Source organism: Macaca nemestrina, chromosome 10 (assembly GCF_043159975.1).
Source record: "Macaca nemestrina isolate mMacNem1 chromosome 10, mMacNem.hap1, whole genome shotgun sequence".
Taxonomy (NCBI): Eukaryota; Metazoa; Chordata; class Mammalia; order Primates; family Cercopithecidae; genus Macaca; species Macaca nemestrina.
In genome coordinates this window covers 93,312,708-93,329,826 of record NC_092134.1, presented here as the reverse complement: position 1 = coordinate 93,329,826, position 17,119 = coordinate 93,312,708, and the positions used below count along the sequence as shown (strand labels likewise).

At 36.6% G+C, this 17,119-nt stretch overlaps 1 protein-coding gene across 1 annotated transcript in view; it reads left to right on the top strand.

The window, feature by feature from the left end:
• The window catches only part of LOC105470179 (mucin-19), a 191,360-nt gene that overhangs the window by 70,571 nt on the left and 103,670 nt on the right, over positions 1–17,119 (top strand). Inside the window, exons 45-54 of the mRNA XM_071071871.1 lie at positions 2,771–2,836; positions 3,498–3,581; positions 3,799–3,876; positions 4,515–4,589; positions 4,830–4,964; positions 5,352–5,417; positions 12,828–12,926; positions 14,388–14,489; positions 14,722–14,823; positions 15,195–15,290. Coding sequence (XP_070927972.1) covers positions 2,771–2,836; positions 3,498–3,581; positions 3,799–3,876; positions 4,515–4,589; positions 4,830–4,964; positions 5,352–5,417; positions 12,828–12,926; positions 14,388–14,489; positions 14,722–14,823; positions 15,195–15,290 — 903 coding nt within the window. The remainder of the gene's footprint in view (positions 1–2,770; positions 2,837–3,497; positions 3,582–3,798; positions 3,877–4,514; positions 4,590–4,829; positions 4,965–5,351; positions 5,418–12,827; positions 12,927–14,387; positions 14,490–14,721; positions 14,824–15,194; positions 15,291–17,119) is intronic.

Genomic DNA, 17,119 nt, shown 5'->3' with positions numbered 1-17,119 from the left:
CCGGAGCTGAACATGGAAATTTAAGTGACTTCAGAACAGGTGAGACAAAGAAATGAGTCAAATGCTGTCTCTTCCACAGCCTATTTCTACTAGGAATCCTCTGTTTCAACTTGGCAACAACTTTTACCCTGAGTACAACAGCTGACTTCAGAGATATTGAAGTCAGCTAAATGACCTTGGGGAAAAATTCAATGATTAATATTTAATAAAATACTAATGATATGTTTCTATGGCACAGGAATATTTCTGAATTGTCTACAAATAGATAGTACGTAATTTAATCAACAATTACACCATGGTAGTTATCTGTCGTTATTCCCATTCGGTGAGAAAATAATAAAAGGTCTCCAAGCTGGAAGAGGCAGGATTAGAACACATAATCCTAAGTCTGGTGTGGAATAGCTAGCTCCACAGCTCTGTGTGTGTATAAAAACGTAGATCCAACAAAAGCCAATGAGAATATGCTTGCCCTACATATCATTGACTGAATTTTAACTACTGTTGGTTTCATGAATAAAATATTATTGGTTTCCTTAACGAGACATCATTTTGATAGAAAACAAAAAAGCGTAAGTTCACCCCTGTCCACCATGCTATCAGCTACTAATTTCAAGTATCTCTTAAGTTTCTTCTCTGCATCAATTTGCTTCTGCTTTTGTTCAGGTGTTAAACATTTTCCACCTAGCCTCCACCTTGCTCACCTTCCTCCAACACAATGGTGTTTAAAGTGTGGTTTCTGGAACAGCAGCATCAGCATCTTCTGGGAACTTGTTAGAAATGTAAATGTCTGGGCCCACCTGCCTAAAATCAGAAGCGATTGGAATGGAGCCCAGCATTTTACTAGCAAGCCCATGCATCTGATGCTCATCAAAGTGGAAAACTACTGCTCTAACATTTCCACTCCTTCCTCACTTCCCTCCCAATCTACGCTGCAGTCAATACCATGGCAGAATGGACTTCCAAAATCTCACCTATCATCATGTCACTCCACTACTTATAATTCTTCAATTGTTCTGATTGCTTTTAAGATAAATCAAAACTTCTTTACATATATACTGGGTTAAAAGCCATTTCTTTAGTGTATACATGGAACTATTTCTCTTTATGCACTTGCTAACTAATCCATGGCCTAATTTTATTTTTTCTACAGTTACTATCCCCTAGCAATTTTCCTGATTTAAACATTATAACTTAAACACTTTATGGAATAAGATATAGTTTACATAGAAATTAATGGTTTAAAGGATATAATCAATGTACAATAGCACAAATTAAGAAAGTGGTTGGTTCCAATCAGGTCAGTAAACTTAAATTTTAGAGTGATGACCATTTGCTTACATTTCTTAAAACCTGCATGGAAATTACTTGGATAATAATGATAAGCCAATCAGCTATCTCTTTTGGTTATGAGGCAGTATGTATAAGGATTTTGAGCAGGGCTACTCAAAGTTTGGTCAACAGATGGATACTCGCCAGACTGTTACCAGTTTTTGATGTATTAAGAACTGAAACAGGGAGTAAGTATTTAAAAACATAGCAATTTCACAGGATGATTTTTATGTCTATTAAATAAAGACTTGTGTTTTGTAAGGTTTTACTTTTAAAAATTTCATTTCTCTATTTTATGGCCTTTTTCAAAGTATTAATCTAGCATAGTTTGGAAATTTTACAAAATTGATCTTTTGCTACATATTGTTTGAGAAACACAGGTTAGAGTATTAACTGTAGTTAGACTGCTTGAATTTGGCTCCTGGATCTGCTGACGACCAACTTGGTGACCTGGAGCAAGTCATTTAATCACATCTAATAAATAAGAATAATAATATGACTTGTTTCAGAGGAATTTAATAAGAGTAAATGAGTTGGTTTATGTGTAGGGCATTTTTTTTTTCTTTTTTTGAGATGGAGTTTCATTCTTGTTGCCCAGACTGGAGTGTAGTGGTGCGATCTCAGTTCACTGCTACCTCTGCCTCCTGGGTTCAAGCGATTTTCCTGCTTCAGACTCCCGAGTAGCTGGGATTACAGGCACCTGCCACCAGGCCTGGTTAATTTTTGTATTTTTAATAGAGACAGGGTTTTGCCATGTTTGCCAGGCTGGTCTCGAACTCCTGACCTCAGGTGATCTACCCGCCTCTGCCTCCAAAAGTGCTGGGATTACAGGCATGAGCCACCATGCCCGGCGAGGGCATTTTTTTAAATACTTTTTTTTTTTTTTAAATCAAAAGTAACCGGAGGCCATCCTGCCCACACCCAGGGAACCAAGCAAAGGAGCTGCAAGCCCTGGACAATCAGGCAAGTTAGGACATGTGCTTTAGCTCCTGTTAAATGGGCGTAGTCAAAACATGCTTTAGCGCCTGATAAATGGGCATAATCAAAACATGTAAGCTGCTCAAGAAGCTTGAAATGTGACTAGAATCTCCCAGTCTTTTCCTTTAGAAGCATCATATGTTGAAATTACTGCTACTGTGTTTGTTAGGTACGACTGGAGGATTCCTGGGCGCAACCACAGGAGCAGGCAGGGGAAGCACACCGGGAGCATCAGGCAGTGGGGCCACCAGCCCTGGGAACCCAGCAGGCAAGACAAAGACTCTTTTGGGGGCTGTAATTGAGGTCCAACACAAGCTTTGCCAAGACCCCAGAATACGATAATGAGATTAAGTAAATATAACCAAGGGCAATATTTTAGGAAAACAACATGAAACTGAATATCCTGAAATAATTTTTTTGGTAACTATCCATATACATTAAGCACCATTATTCTTCCGAGTAGGAAGAACTGGAGGAGTGGATGCAGCCACCACTGGAGCTGCTGGTGAAAATACATCTGAGAGAGCAGGTACTGGAAGAGCAAAAACATCACGATGCTGTCCTGTGGACACGTGAGCTTTCTGCTCAAAATTTAGTCAGAAACAAGGTTTGTTGGTGAATCCAAACATTACGTAAGGCTGTGTGTGCAGAAGATCAGAACTATACCAACAAGCATATGCTGTATACCTAATACTGTGATAGATGCTCTGTGGGATACAGGAAAAGAATAGGGCCATATATTTGTTCTCACTCTACTTCACTTTGGAGAGGAAGGAATAAATATTCCTACAGACATAGATGATAAAGACTAAGAAAGGCAGGAGTTAATCAAGCAAATAAAAGGTGCATGCTGGGAGCATAAGGCAATTCTAGTAAGAAGAGACAAGATAATTCAATGTTGAACTATTCAGTGTTGAACAGTGAATTATCTGCACGATTACTCTATTTTACGAAGAAAAACTCCTTTATTGTAATCAGTACAATATCAGAGTTTCCTGATTTATTTGATTTACCTTGAACAAGAACTTGTCATGACATTTATGAGATAGATTCATTTTTTTGAAAGAAAAAAATGTGTATTTGTATGAGATAGATTCATTTTTTAAAGGAAAAAATGTATATTTTAGGTCACTTTTATAAGGATTTAACTTTCTTAGCAGACATTGTTTTTTTCCATGATAAAAAATTAGGCACACTGCGGGTATCTGGAGCAACCCCTGTAGTCGGAGGTGGCAGTACCCTGGGGGAAGCAGGCCCTGGAGCCACAGTTTCTGGTAAGATTGACCAAGCTGGACATGATGTCTCCGAAGTTCCCAACCATACCTCCTACACTAAGTGATGCTCTGTAAATTCAGGCTAGAACTAGTATTAGGATGCAGGGCTGAGGAAAGTTGGAGGGATAGTTTCTTTCACTTCCTTTGTCTGGAACCTTCCAAGTAGTCATCGTAACAGAAGTAATAACATATATACCTGCTCCTCTCTTGGTTTCAGGAAGCACAGGAGTTTCTGCAGGCTCCACCACTGCCAGCCCTGAAGCCTCAGTCACAACCTCTGAAAGCAGCAAATCAGGTAAGTAAAAGGGAAAAGTCAGTGAGTATGCAGGAGTAAAATGGAGCGTGTGGATCTCCACATTTTCTTTCTTTAGCAGTGCTGTAAAGAACGAAAAGAACTGGAGTTAGGAAGCCCAGTTACTGACCACCGGTATTGCAGGGAGTAATCAGCCATACAGATTCAGACAGAGGTTCCTGTTCTGGAACTTCTGAGTCTGTGAGTCTGGAGTGGGGCTAGGGTCATAGTTTGCAATCCTAACTACAAATTAGAATCAACTAGATAAATGTTTGAAAATACATATTGAAGAATCCGTCACAGACTAATTGAATCTGTCCCTGGAAGAAGGGACCAGGCATTAAGTATTTTTAAAAAGCCTCACGGGTCCCACATGCAACCTGGGTTGAGAACCACTAGGTTCAAATATCTGCATATTAAACAAGTAAATAATAAACAAGCTTATTTACAAGGAAGAGGTAAATAAGCACTCTCAGGGATGCCAACAATTGTATATGATTCTCATAATGAATTTTTGGAAAGAGTGAACCATTCCTGGAAATGAAGAAGTGTAAACAAAAGATATTTTGAAAGCAGAGAGTAGCACCCTCTGTTCTGCTAAATCAAAGATCACGATACATATTTATTGTCTATTTTGAAAGGAACTACTGGACCCTCAGTAGGTGGAAAAACTAGAGCCACAAGCAGTGAAGCGACATCATCTGAAGGCGTGTCAGGTGAGTAGAGGATGTCATTCCGAGGCCATGGCTTTTGGTGAAAAGGACAATCTTTCATCAGACCTCTGCAAATTTCACTAAGTATAAATGCCATCCAACAGAAGATAGAAAGGTATCTAAGTTATTAACATTTTCAAGAAAAGTTTTAATTTAGGTTTTCTCCAAGTATTTCCTTCAAAACTGCTATGGCACTGGGTTGTCACAATAATGTATGTGCTCTCCCAACACTGTGTTTGCCAGGTGGAACAGGACAGCCTCTTGGATCTACCGCTGGATCTGACAGTGAAATCACAGCGAGAACATCTTTCACTGGTTCCAGCTTACCTGGGAAACTCACCAGGCCAAGCCCAGGCTCACCTGGTCACTTTAGTGGTGGTGAGTCACAAACCTAGTTGGAACCTCAAATTCTTATAAATTTAAGCGAATTTAGAAGGGATCTAATTTTACAACAAATGATCATGGATAGTTTAAGTAGACCCCCTACCTCTTTAAAGAAACCCTGAAATTTGTTCGAAGAGTACTTCATTATAACCATTTATGTAGACTAGCTTGCCAGAGAAAATATAGGATACCAGTTAATTTGAATTTCACACAAATCAGGAACAATTTTTTTTTTTTTTGGATGAGTATGTCCCATGCAATGATCAAAACACAGTGTTGATTGTTTGTCTGGGATTCATATTTAACTGGGTGTCCTGTATTTTTATTTCGTGATTTTGAAAACTCTGATGCAGACTGAGCACTGTTGCTCTTTTCAATTAGGAACAACTGAAGGGGGAAATGTAGCCACCACTGGAGCTGCTGGTGAAAACACTTCTGGAGCATCGGGTATGGAAAGAGCATAATTAGAATAAATCCAGACAGTAGAAGTATAATTTTTTTTACTTAAAATTTTGTCAGAGACAAGGTTGCCTGGGGAATTTAATTATTATTTGTGTAATGTCAAAACTGCAGAAGATCAGAAATAAATCAAGAAATATTTGTTGTGTGTTCAATATCATCCTGGGGGATACAGACAACATAAAAGAGGAGTAGAGTAAGGCATTTGTTCTCATAGAACTTCATTTCTGAGCAAAAGAAATTAATATTTATAATACACACAAAGGCAAAAGATAATCAAAGTGGAGGAATTGTTCAATAACACGCATTGGAGTAAGACTTGAGAGTCAACTCTAGTAAAGTGACTGATTAATTTGTTTAAAACAACGGAATTATTCTATTTTGAAAATAATATAATCAGTGCACTACGAGCTATGTCTATATGCCCCAACTTGAACAAAAACTCAAAATACAAGGAAGCTGAGTGAAATTTTAAAAATCTATTCAACTGCAAGGGAATAAAAAGCAGTTATTCAGGTTTTGGGGAAGGAGGATTAAAAACAAAATATTCTTCAAATCCAGAACCCCCTGCACAAAAGTAGTACAGAATAAAATATAGGTTAACTATTGAATAAGCATTAAAACAGAATGTGATGCACATCAGAGGCAGTCTGTTAAGAGATTGCAAAATCAAAGCAATATATCACTCTTTTATAATATATAGCCAAGCAGATATGACCTACTACACACATGTTCTCAATATAAATGACTATAGTCTTCAAGTAGCAGGACTTGAGAGCAACATTTATTACACATAGTTCATCCTAAATTCGTCTCTGGAAATGAAGCAAGTAAGTTGTTCACAGCTGAATCAGTGAATAGCCTTCCTTAACCGAATTTCTTACATATTGTATCTCTGTTGTAAATAATCTGATGACCTGGTTAAATATTCAAACACACCAAAAATCCTTTTATCACAAGCAGAATGTAATTTAATTAGTCATAGTATCAACCTGATCCTTAATTTGCACTGACACTAGTAGATTCGAATAGGATTTAAGCTCAAGAAACCAATGGAAAAACACAAAAACAAAAACAGGAAAATGGTGGCTGCATAAATTGGAGTCTATAGGTACCTCTTTCTTCAAATCATAAAGATCAAAACAGAGCCCACACTTACGGTGTTTAGTGGAGACAGAGAAGAGCCAGACTCCAAAAACTGGGAATGATGGCTCTGAGGCTCACCGTGGGGCTGAGATATAGGTAAGGGCGTCATAGAAAATAGAGAAGTATAGAGAGGTCCTAAGAGTGGTAGAATACTATGATTCTAGTGGTTCAATCAAGTAGAGTTGAGCCTCAAAAGGAAAGATCCCCAACTTGAGTGGAAAATGCTGAGAGAAAATCTGGGACCTGGCAGGTCAGAGAGCCCTCATGAATGGAGTTGAAAGAGTATTAGAGAGTGCATGGAAGTTTTTGGAAGGGGGAGCAACCCTTGGAACCTGGGTGTCAAAGGAAAAAAATAAGTATGTGAAAATAAAGGTCTCAGTAAAACAGGATAATAAGAAGACATCAGAAGACAGACAAGGAAAAAGTGCCACTTATAAACAAAGCTTCCTCACTGTAAGAACATAAGAGGGGAGCCCTTTATCTGAGGAATCTGGGAAGCATATGGAAGCCTCTCTGCTGCCCCCTGCATAGAATCTCCTACTATTACTGGCCCACAAAACATTGAAAAAAATAATAATAATAAAGAAAAAAAAAGAAATTCCAATATCGATACACAGTTATTCCTTTGTATACATTTTCAAAAACTTTGCAGCAGTAGCAAGCAAATTGTAAAAATCTAGTCATGAAGCTAAAGAATACAAAAACATAACATTAACATAAAACAACTGGCCGGGCGCGGTTGCTCACGCCTGTAATGCCAGCACTTTGGGAGGCCGAGGCGGGCGGATCACGAGGTCAGGAGATCGAGACCATCCTGGCGAACACGGTGAAACCCCGTCTCTACTGAAAATACAAAAAAATTAGCCGGGAATGGTGGCGGGCGCCTGTAGTCCCAGCTTCTAGGGAGGCTGAGGCAGGCGAATGGCGTTAACCCGGGAGGCGGCGGGGCTTGCAGTGAGCGGAGATCGCGCCACTGCACTCCAGCCTGGGCGACAGAGTGAGACTTCGTCTCAAAAAAAAAAAAAAAAAACAAACAAACAAACAAAAAACAACTAAGGAAACAACTGCAGCTACAAAGAGACATCAAAATTATAGATTAAAAATTAAGAGTGGAAATAGATAAACAGCAGGAATGTTACATTGGAATTAGTGAAAACCCAGGAGAAAATGGAAGAAAAAGAAAAATTATCTCAAAAGACCAAATAGCAAATTGCTCCACTGAGAATAAATAACACTGAAAATACAGCAAGGCTATTAGAGGATAGAACGGAGAAGAGGTACCCTACCCCTGAAATATTGCAGATACTTTCAAAAAAGGTATAATGGCCTAGAGAAGGATATAGTTTTGGGAAACAAACAAAAATATCGAAGACATATTATTGCCATATCTGGAGAAGAAAAAGCAATGAAGCAGAGCTAATATTTAAAATTATAAATAAGGAAAAATAGTCTTAATTTAGAAAAAAACCCTAAATCTATGTAGTGAAAGAACCTACCATATACCTGGAAGAATTAATCCTGAAGAGTCAATTCTGTAAAGTATTCGGAAAAACAATTGGACTCGCTTTACTCATAGATAACAGGTAGTAAGTAGTCAAGTGAATTGTTTAAATCTCATGAGCTAAGTACAAGAAGCATCAGTTTACAAAAAAGGAAGAATGAGTTATCAGGAAGAAACTAATGCTCGATTATTTTTATTAATACTGATTTTTAGTGACTTTTTCAAAATTAAGGCATCTTTTAATGTAATTCATAATATTAATAGTAGATCTAAGGGGAAAAAAAAAACAACCCACAGAAGCTAAAATGGTATTTGATAAACATTGCCTAATCATTTCTGATGGGAAAAAAGACCACTTAAAATAATAGGAATGAATGGATATTTCCTTAAAACAGGGCCAGACTTGGTGGCTCATGCCTGTAAGCACTTTGGGAGGCCAAGGCAGGCAGATCACCCGAGGTCAGGAGTTTGAAACCAGCCTGGCCAACATGGCAAAACCCCGTCTCTACTAAAAATATGAAAATTAGTTAGGTGTGGTGGCAGGCGCCTGTAATCCCAGCTACTCGGGAGGCTCAGGCAGGAGAATTGCTTGAACCTGGGAGACGGAGGTTGCAGTGAGCCGAGATCGCACCACTGCACTCCAGCCTGGGCAACAGAGCGAGACTCCGTCTCACAAAAATAAATAAATAAATAAATAAATAAATAAATAAATAAATAAATAAATGTAAAGTACATATACCTCAGCCACACATGTAGCATCTTAATAAGGAATTTCTAAACTTATTCCACTATCTTCAGGAACAAGATAAAGAGACATACAATCATACTACTATTTAATATCTTCTGGTTATTAATAAATTGGATTATGTAGGAATTGAAAGCATAGAATTTGAAACAGAAAAGATTAAACTATTTCTATTTACAGATGGCATAATAGTGTACCTGCAGAACCCTAGAGAATCAATGGAAAAGCTATAAGCAGTAAGATAATTTAATAAGGTACCAAGACACAAGATTAATCTATAAAAATTAAGTCTACATAAATACAAATAACAAGTTAAAATATATATTTGAAGGGCAAAGTCCAATTTATATAAACAACAAATAAGATAAATTACCCTGGAATAATCCAAACAAGATAAAACTTACATGAGGAAAACATTAAAACTCTACTTAAAGACACAAAAGCAGTTTTGACCAAATGGAAAGGCAATATGTATCAGTGTGCACAAGACCCCTTCAAGTTTTGGGACTCGCTAGAAGGACTCACAAGACTCAACATAGAATCATACTCAGGGCTGTGATTTATTGTCAAGCAAAATCAGCAAAGGGAAAAAGTGCATAAAGCAAATCAAAAACTAGAATAATAGAAGATGCGAATTCAATTACAGAGAACAAGAACTATAAGTGATTCTTAACCCTCTGAGAAAATGATCAACTTCACACAAGAAAAATGTAAACCAAAACTACACTGAGATACCATTTCTCACTTTTTAGATTGGCAGAAATCCAAAAGTGTGACAACAGCCCTGTTGACAGTTCTGGAAAGAAACAGGTGGTGCTCTGCGCATTGCTGGTGGGAGCACAAAATGTTACAGCTCCAACGAGGGTAACTTGGCAAAATCTAACAGAATTACAGACTTGTTTATCCTTTGACCCAGAAATCCCACTTTTAGTACTCCTGAAGCTAGGCAACCAAAATATAAAATAACATACATAAACTTTTCATACTGGCATTTTTTTAATAGAAAGAGCCTGGAAACAACTCATCAAATACACATTGAATAAAAGATGACAAAAAGCAGCACTAGGCCATCGTAATAGAAGAGTGAGAAAGATCTCTATGTACTGATCTAGTTATTTCCAGAATTTATTGTAAAGGAAAAAAAGAAATCAGAATTGTATATACCATTTATACCTTTATGAAAAAAGAGGGGTGTGTGTATGTATGTGTACATATATGTATATATGTTTTGTAAGGATATGAATTATATATACATATGCAAATATGCATACAAAAAACACAGAAGATAAACTAAAAACTAGTGAAAGTCATTACTTATAGGGAATAAACCAAAACAGCAGAATTTTGAGTTCTCAGAGTATTCTTTTAGATAGAATTTTGGCTTTTGAAAAGGAAAATGTCATATGTATTTTTAAAAACACAATTAAATCAAAATAAAAAAAGCAAACCCTAAAACTGAAAACCAACCAAAACAAGTGAACCTAATTGAATATCAAATTATAATCACGTGGAGAAAATAATTATTTCACATGACTTTAAAACACAGTAATCAGACAGTATATGCTAGTGTCATGTATTTTAATGGCAAAAAGACTGCTAGGAAATTTTAAACTTCATTCAGTAATTTTCTTCTCAGTAGTTATATGAGTGTTCTCACTTTGAAATGGTTTTTTATATATTACAGAATAAAACAATTAGTAGTTATATAAGTGTTATTAGAAATCAAGATTTTAAATGTAAGAGAAAAGAAATACAATAATTAAATCAGGGCTGGACAAAGTGCTCACGCCTGTGATCCCAGTACTTTGGGAGGCTGAGGCCAGCAGACTGCTTGAGCCCTGGAGCTTAAGAGCAGCCTGGGCAACATAGTGAGACCCCCATCTCTACAAAATAAAAAATACAAAAGATTAACTACACATGGTGGCACATGCCTGTATCCTAGCTACTTGGGAGGTTGAAGTGGAAAATCACCTGAGCCCAGAAGTCGAGGCTGTAATGAGCAGTGATTGCACCACTGCACTCCACCTTGGGAGAAGGAGTGAGATCCTGTCTCAAAAAAAAAAAAAAAGAAAAAAAGAGATCAAATAATAAGTAAATTTCTGTAATGTTCCATTTGAGTGGGAAATATAAACTTACGATCTATATATCATTTATATAAATCTAAATATATGATATATATAGAAAATGTATATTTTTATATACTAGAAATATATACAAACATCACAAATATGTGTGATATACCTAAATATAGGTATAAATATATATACTTCTAACATATGGAAATATATGTCTTCCAATATAATACATTTATTATCTATATATTTATTAATCTTTGTATCTTCCACCTCTGGCCACTGAAATGGCCTAAAAGCAGTGGTACCCTAACAGTAGTGTGCACCCCTTGTCAGCTAGTTTGCAGTCATAAATTTCTGTGTTCACTCTTGCTTGGAAAAATGGTTAATTCCAGGTCTTGGACAAGAAAAGTACAAGGTAGGCTTGGGACTTCTTGAGTCAGAAAATGAGGAAGCATTCAAGGACTAAGGGAGCTCTGCCTAAATGACAAGGGCACTAAACTGCATGAGTTTTTGTTGACCAAATTTGGAGAATTTTGAGCACTGAAAAAATAATTATTTGTAATAGATTGAGACCTGTTGATAATATTGAAACATACATACCCCCAATGATAATTAATAAAAAGAAACCACCACAGCAACATTTGATAATATTGGTGGTGACTATCATGTCGAGTCCTTATTCTGGAGATTGGTAATTAAAGAGAAAAATTAATCAATTATCACCTATTTTTATTAGAAACTAAGGATCAAGATATTCAAATAGTTCCAGTTGATCTGAGAAATCTATTTAAAGAAAAATTCCAACTAATAAATGTTGAAAAAAGACACAATTGGAAAAATCGCTGTTTTGAAACCCTGAATAAAATAGACAAGGAGCATAAATAAATGCTGAAAACATTGGGTAAAAGGTTGACTAGGACTTGGATGTTTGCCTGATGTCAAAGTATCACCCAACAGATTACTTGCTAATTGCAGAATCGAAAAATGCTTTATACTGGAGAGTTCTGGCTGTCACCACCTAAACCTACTGATCAAACATAGCATCACTGATAGTGGGGGCTTGATGTTATGTGTCTCCTTTTGTGATCCTAGAAATTATTCCTGCCCAAAATGATGAACCTGAAACTAATCAAGTTCTTATATCCCTTTCTAGATATTCTAAATTTAGCTCGTATCCATGATGTCAATTAACTTATTCTTTTATCCTCTGGATGCTCTGCGAACTGAAAATGAATATAAGAGTTTAATTGCAATACAAGACCAACTTTTTCAATGTTATAAAATAGAATTAGAATTTCTGCTGGGAGAGATAGGGAATTTACATTTTTAATAGGCTCACCAGATGATTCTTACACACATTAATATTGAAGAATTACTACATTCCATATTCTTAAGCAGAGAAGGTATTTGTGATGAAGAATATTGACCTGTTAATTGGGTAAAGAGGAAACAATTGCAATATTTTAGGTAGGAGGAAGGAAGACATGAATTTGGGTGGTGGAAGCAGCCATAGAAACATCATTCATAAATAATGAAGTTGAGTTTAAAAATTTTTTCATATTACTTTTATCCTCCTCTTTCTCCTCCTTCTCTTCCTCCTCATCCTCCCTCTTCTTCAAAACAAAACAAAGCAAAACAAAACAAAACAAAACAAAACAGGAACAACCAGAATATCGGGTGAATTGACTACACTGGCAGGAAGAATGACTGGGATGCCAGGCAGTGAGTTGGGATTTCGTATTGAGTAAATAGCTAAATAATCACAGAAGCTTATTCATTCAAATCAATTGCATTGATCAGAAACAAAGCTATTGAAATACTCAGACAAAAGGATGAATAATGGGGATGTCTAAGAATATTTAACAATTGCCTTAATTTCCTAGAAACTTTGGAAATTAATGTAATCCTAGCTGCCTTTGTATGTTGACCAGGTTCAACAGAAGGGTCCGTGGAAGCCACCACCAGAGCAGGCAGTGGAAACACAGCTGGAACATCAGGTACTAGGGCCACTGGTCCTGGAAACACAGCAGGTAAGACAAAGCACATCTTGTTGTCAGAGCAATGGTCAAACACAAAGGTCTTATATATAATTAGTGCAAGTCCAAATGAGTTTTTAAAAAACAAGTTAATTATAAGAGAATGAGGACAATTCTAGCAATAATAAGTTTAATAATGAACTTTTGTCAAAAAGCATTTGCAGCAATCTATAGGCAGAACCTCGTTATTTTTCAAATTGGACACAATTGGAAGATCAGATACCACAACCTCTTTAGCCTCCCGTGAAGTCGCATTTGAAATATTATTTATATCTAAAGTTATGTTTAATTAGCAGAAGTGTGAGCTCTGATATCAAAATTTAATTTATCAAGAGATTATGAAGAATTTAGTACTTGTAAACAGATACATGCAAATGTTACCGGAAAGTGCGGGAATCCTGATGCAGTACATTCTTAGAGAGGAGTGGAAAACAGTTCTGAGCTTGTGGGGTTGAAAAAATAGTAGTAGCAGGGTTTATTTAAATATGTAGTGCACTCTGAAACACAAGACAGAGTGGACTGCTTGAAAGAATGAGCCAGCAGCAGCTAGTGCTGGGGGACTGCTTTTATGAGAATCTTACCTGATTATTCATGAAGGGGCGTGAGGGGGGTGTTACTTGCATGCATGTTTCAAGATGTCCTTTTCGGTGCCCATGCTCTGTTGTTGTACATGCCAGTACACACACTGCATGTCTCATTAGCATTTAAAATCTCCACCCAGGGATGTGCTTTTTACTATTATAATGAGCAAAAGTCTACTCCAGGACAATTTTTTGGAGGAGTGTGTGTGCTCGTCAGGAGGGAAAATCCCTAACCTGATTATCTCCAGCTAGGGCCTGGTAAGTCCCCTTCAAGGCAAGAGGAGCTCAACCACAAGGCCAGAAGTAGCCAGTGTAGCTGTTGTCTTTTTGCTGCCTGTCAATGGGTGGCACTGACTATGAGGTGACAGCATCTCCAGGACTTGTTTTCCCAGGGGGTTCCCTTGCCTGCTCATTTCTGGCTATCTGCCTACCTTAACACAAGCCATTGTATTTTGACGAGACAATATTTATTGAGAGCTTAGTAATGTGTTAGGTACCAGAAGATGCTCTTATACTTACAAAGCTTAGAATTTTTTAGAAGAAAGTAATATTTAAACACATGCAAAAAGCAAAAAGTTAAGGAATATAGCACTGGGTAAATGGTGCAGTTTGGAGAAGAATTTACTCTGGAATTATAACTTGTAGGTAATTCTAGAAAGAGGCACATTCAGTGTCAAAGGCAAACAAGGATTGTGATGGTGTAATAGTGCCTTATCAGATTAACATGTATACCCTTCCTGAGCAAGAAGTCCTAATATCACTAAACTGTGTAAATATTATGAGTATAAATATGCTGGAAGAGATTTCCAAGTTGTTTCAGGTCACAGTGATTGAATAAAAGTGAGTTTCTTAAACTGTTTGTTTTCTCCGAAAGTCTCAGGCACACCTGTGGTATCACCTGGAGCAACTCCTGGAGCTCCAGGTAGCAGCACCCCTGGGGAAGCAGGCACTGGGGCCACCAGTTTTGGAAAATCAGGCAAGTCTGGACGTGACTCCTTAACAGTTCTCAATCCTACCTTCCTCAGCAGTGTGTGATGTGGACTATTGGTCAGGCTATAACCGACATTAAATGTCAGAACAAAGGGAAAGCGTAGAGAAGATGCCGTTAATCCACTATACTTTAGAAATCTCAGTTCTGTTCTATCAGCATGGAGTAGGGACCAGTATATTTGCAGCAGTGAGCCTGAACCATTGTTGTTGATAACCAGGGACCCCGACAGTATCTGCTGCTTCAACTACCAGTAGCCCTGTGAATAAACACACCAATGCAGCCTCAGCCACAGCAGTGACAATCTCTGGAAGCAAACCAGGTAGGTAAAATTGGGGACCCAGCACTTGCCAAGGGGCAATATGGGATGTTCGTGTAATACTGTTCCTCAGAATCAATGTCATGCTGTTAAGCAAGTAAATCACTTAAGCTCTGTAACCTCTGTTTTCTTATCTGTAAAATGTGTGTCAAAGTGATCTACTTTGTGAGCTTGGGATAAGGAGCCAAGGAAATAATGAATAGTGTACATCAAAGTATGTTTTTTAAATGTGGAAAGGATCATTATTTTTATCGATACAGAAAACTGAAGATTTCTGTAATTTTTAGGTGGAAGTTAATTTAAGTGAGAATTGGTTATCTCATAGCTTAAGAAATTCCGTGAATGTGTCCTTTCCATTTCTGCCATTGCCACAGGTACACCTGGAACACCGGGTGGTATGACTAGTGGAGGTGAAATCACATCTGGGCGGTCCAGCAGTGGTACCACCACAGGCTCTTCAAATACACCAGGTGAGATTCGCAAAGCGCTAAAAGGTCACAAAAATGGGAGTCAATGTAGAAACTTGTTTATAAAAAGCTTATTCAGTAGGGCATTAATTCTGTTGAAAATCTTTCCTGCTTGAAACTTAGAGCACTGTTATTTAAATATTCTGTGAATCCATTAAAGATGTTGCCATTGCATGCTTTGTTATTCAGTATTTACGCACTATGGAGGTATCAATTAGTGCATTATCTCAAATCACAGATAATAAAAATGATCTGATAGTTTAGATATTTTCCATTATTAAACTAAACTAGTGCAGCATTTTAAATCTGATGTTGTCACATGGCCAATTTAGAAATCACTAGAATGTTACTTGATAAAACCATAATGGAGTTAAATTAGAAAAAAAAAAAAGCAATAGTGACCCTCTAACACTATCTCACGGTTGGTCCATAATTGTTGTTTTTGAGTTAAGGGCTTCTTAGGGTGTATTTGTTCATTTAGTTACAATTTCATTGTCTAAGTTCTGCATTTTTCCACACAAAATAACTTATGCAACAAGCTAACATAATTCAATATAGGCTAAAAGTAATAAATAATTACAAAATAATATGCTAGTTATTTTTGCAAATCATTGATTATATGATTTTCCCATAATACAAATATTTAAGAGTTCAATAAATTCTCTGCCACGAATAATATAATATGCTGTTGGGCATTAAAAGATTGTCTTAGATCAGCAGATTATTCAAATTTCAAACTAGAATTATTTTTTTGCAATCTTTTGCAAAACCCCACTGTCTTTAGTATTAGAAATTATTGTGGTTTAAAGTATTAGCATATTTTCCCATATGTTCTTTATTGAACAGAGATCTAGAACTTTAATGAACAGCTTTCCCCATTTCTAAGAACAATTTAGAAAGTAACACTGCCTTCTGAATTGTTTAAAAATTCAGAAATCAGTTTTCTTCCTAAAACCTCTACACGTGCGTTTTTAAAAAGTCTTCTTTTCTAGAATTTGCAAGTAGGGCATGTCTATAACTCATTTTTTCAAAGCTGACTTGCTGAGGAAATATGTAAGCTATACAGTGGGTGTTGCAGATCCCTTGCTAAACAATGTTTGTGTCTCATAAGACTTAACTTGTTTGAAATGACTAAAGAGATACATTACCAATCAATTTATTTATTTATATTTAAATACTTCTCAGAAAATAAGCCCAAAAATGCCTGAAAAATATAATTAGTAGGATAAAATATTAGTAGATAAAGCCACTTATATCTTAGTTTCTGCTGGATATATTTAATACAATATTATTTGTAATGTAAACATATGAAGCAGTCATTAACCATTATATAATATCATGTATAAGTTATCTTAATCTGTTTTAACAAAGGTAAAAACGATCATCAGGAAACAACTGTATAAAGTATAAAATGCACAAATGTTTTCACATGTATTAACTTACTTAAATCTTACAGACACCCTATGCAGTCAATAATATATTAGTAATTATTTACATTTTATCTAGGAAAACTCCATGTGTTTACCCCAAAGTCACAGGATGAGTATGTTGTTAGGCCAAGTCAGGGCCTGGATTATTGATTCTTCATCCAGTCATTATCTTTTACTAGACAGACTACCAACATGGTAGATTTCGGTTAAAACTGGAGGAAGATCTTGTCACATTGCCTATCTTTGTTTACAGTTGTGTTCCTAGTGCCTAGCTCGGTTTCTGTTTGGCTACTTGATAAGTATCTGGTGGATATCTGGTAAATAATTCAATAAGTGAATAGTAATTCCCAGTCTGGTAAAGGATAGAGAGGTTTTATTCTCATCAATGAGGGAAAATAACAG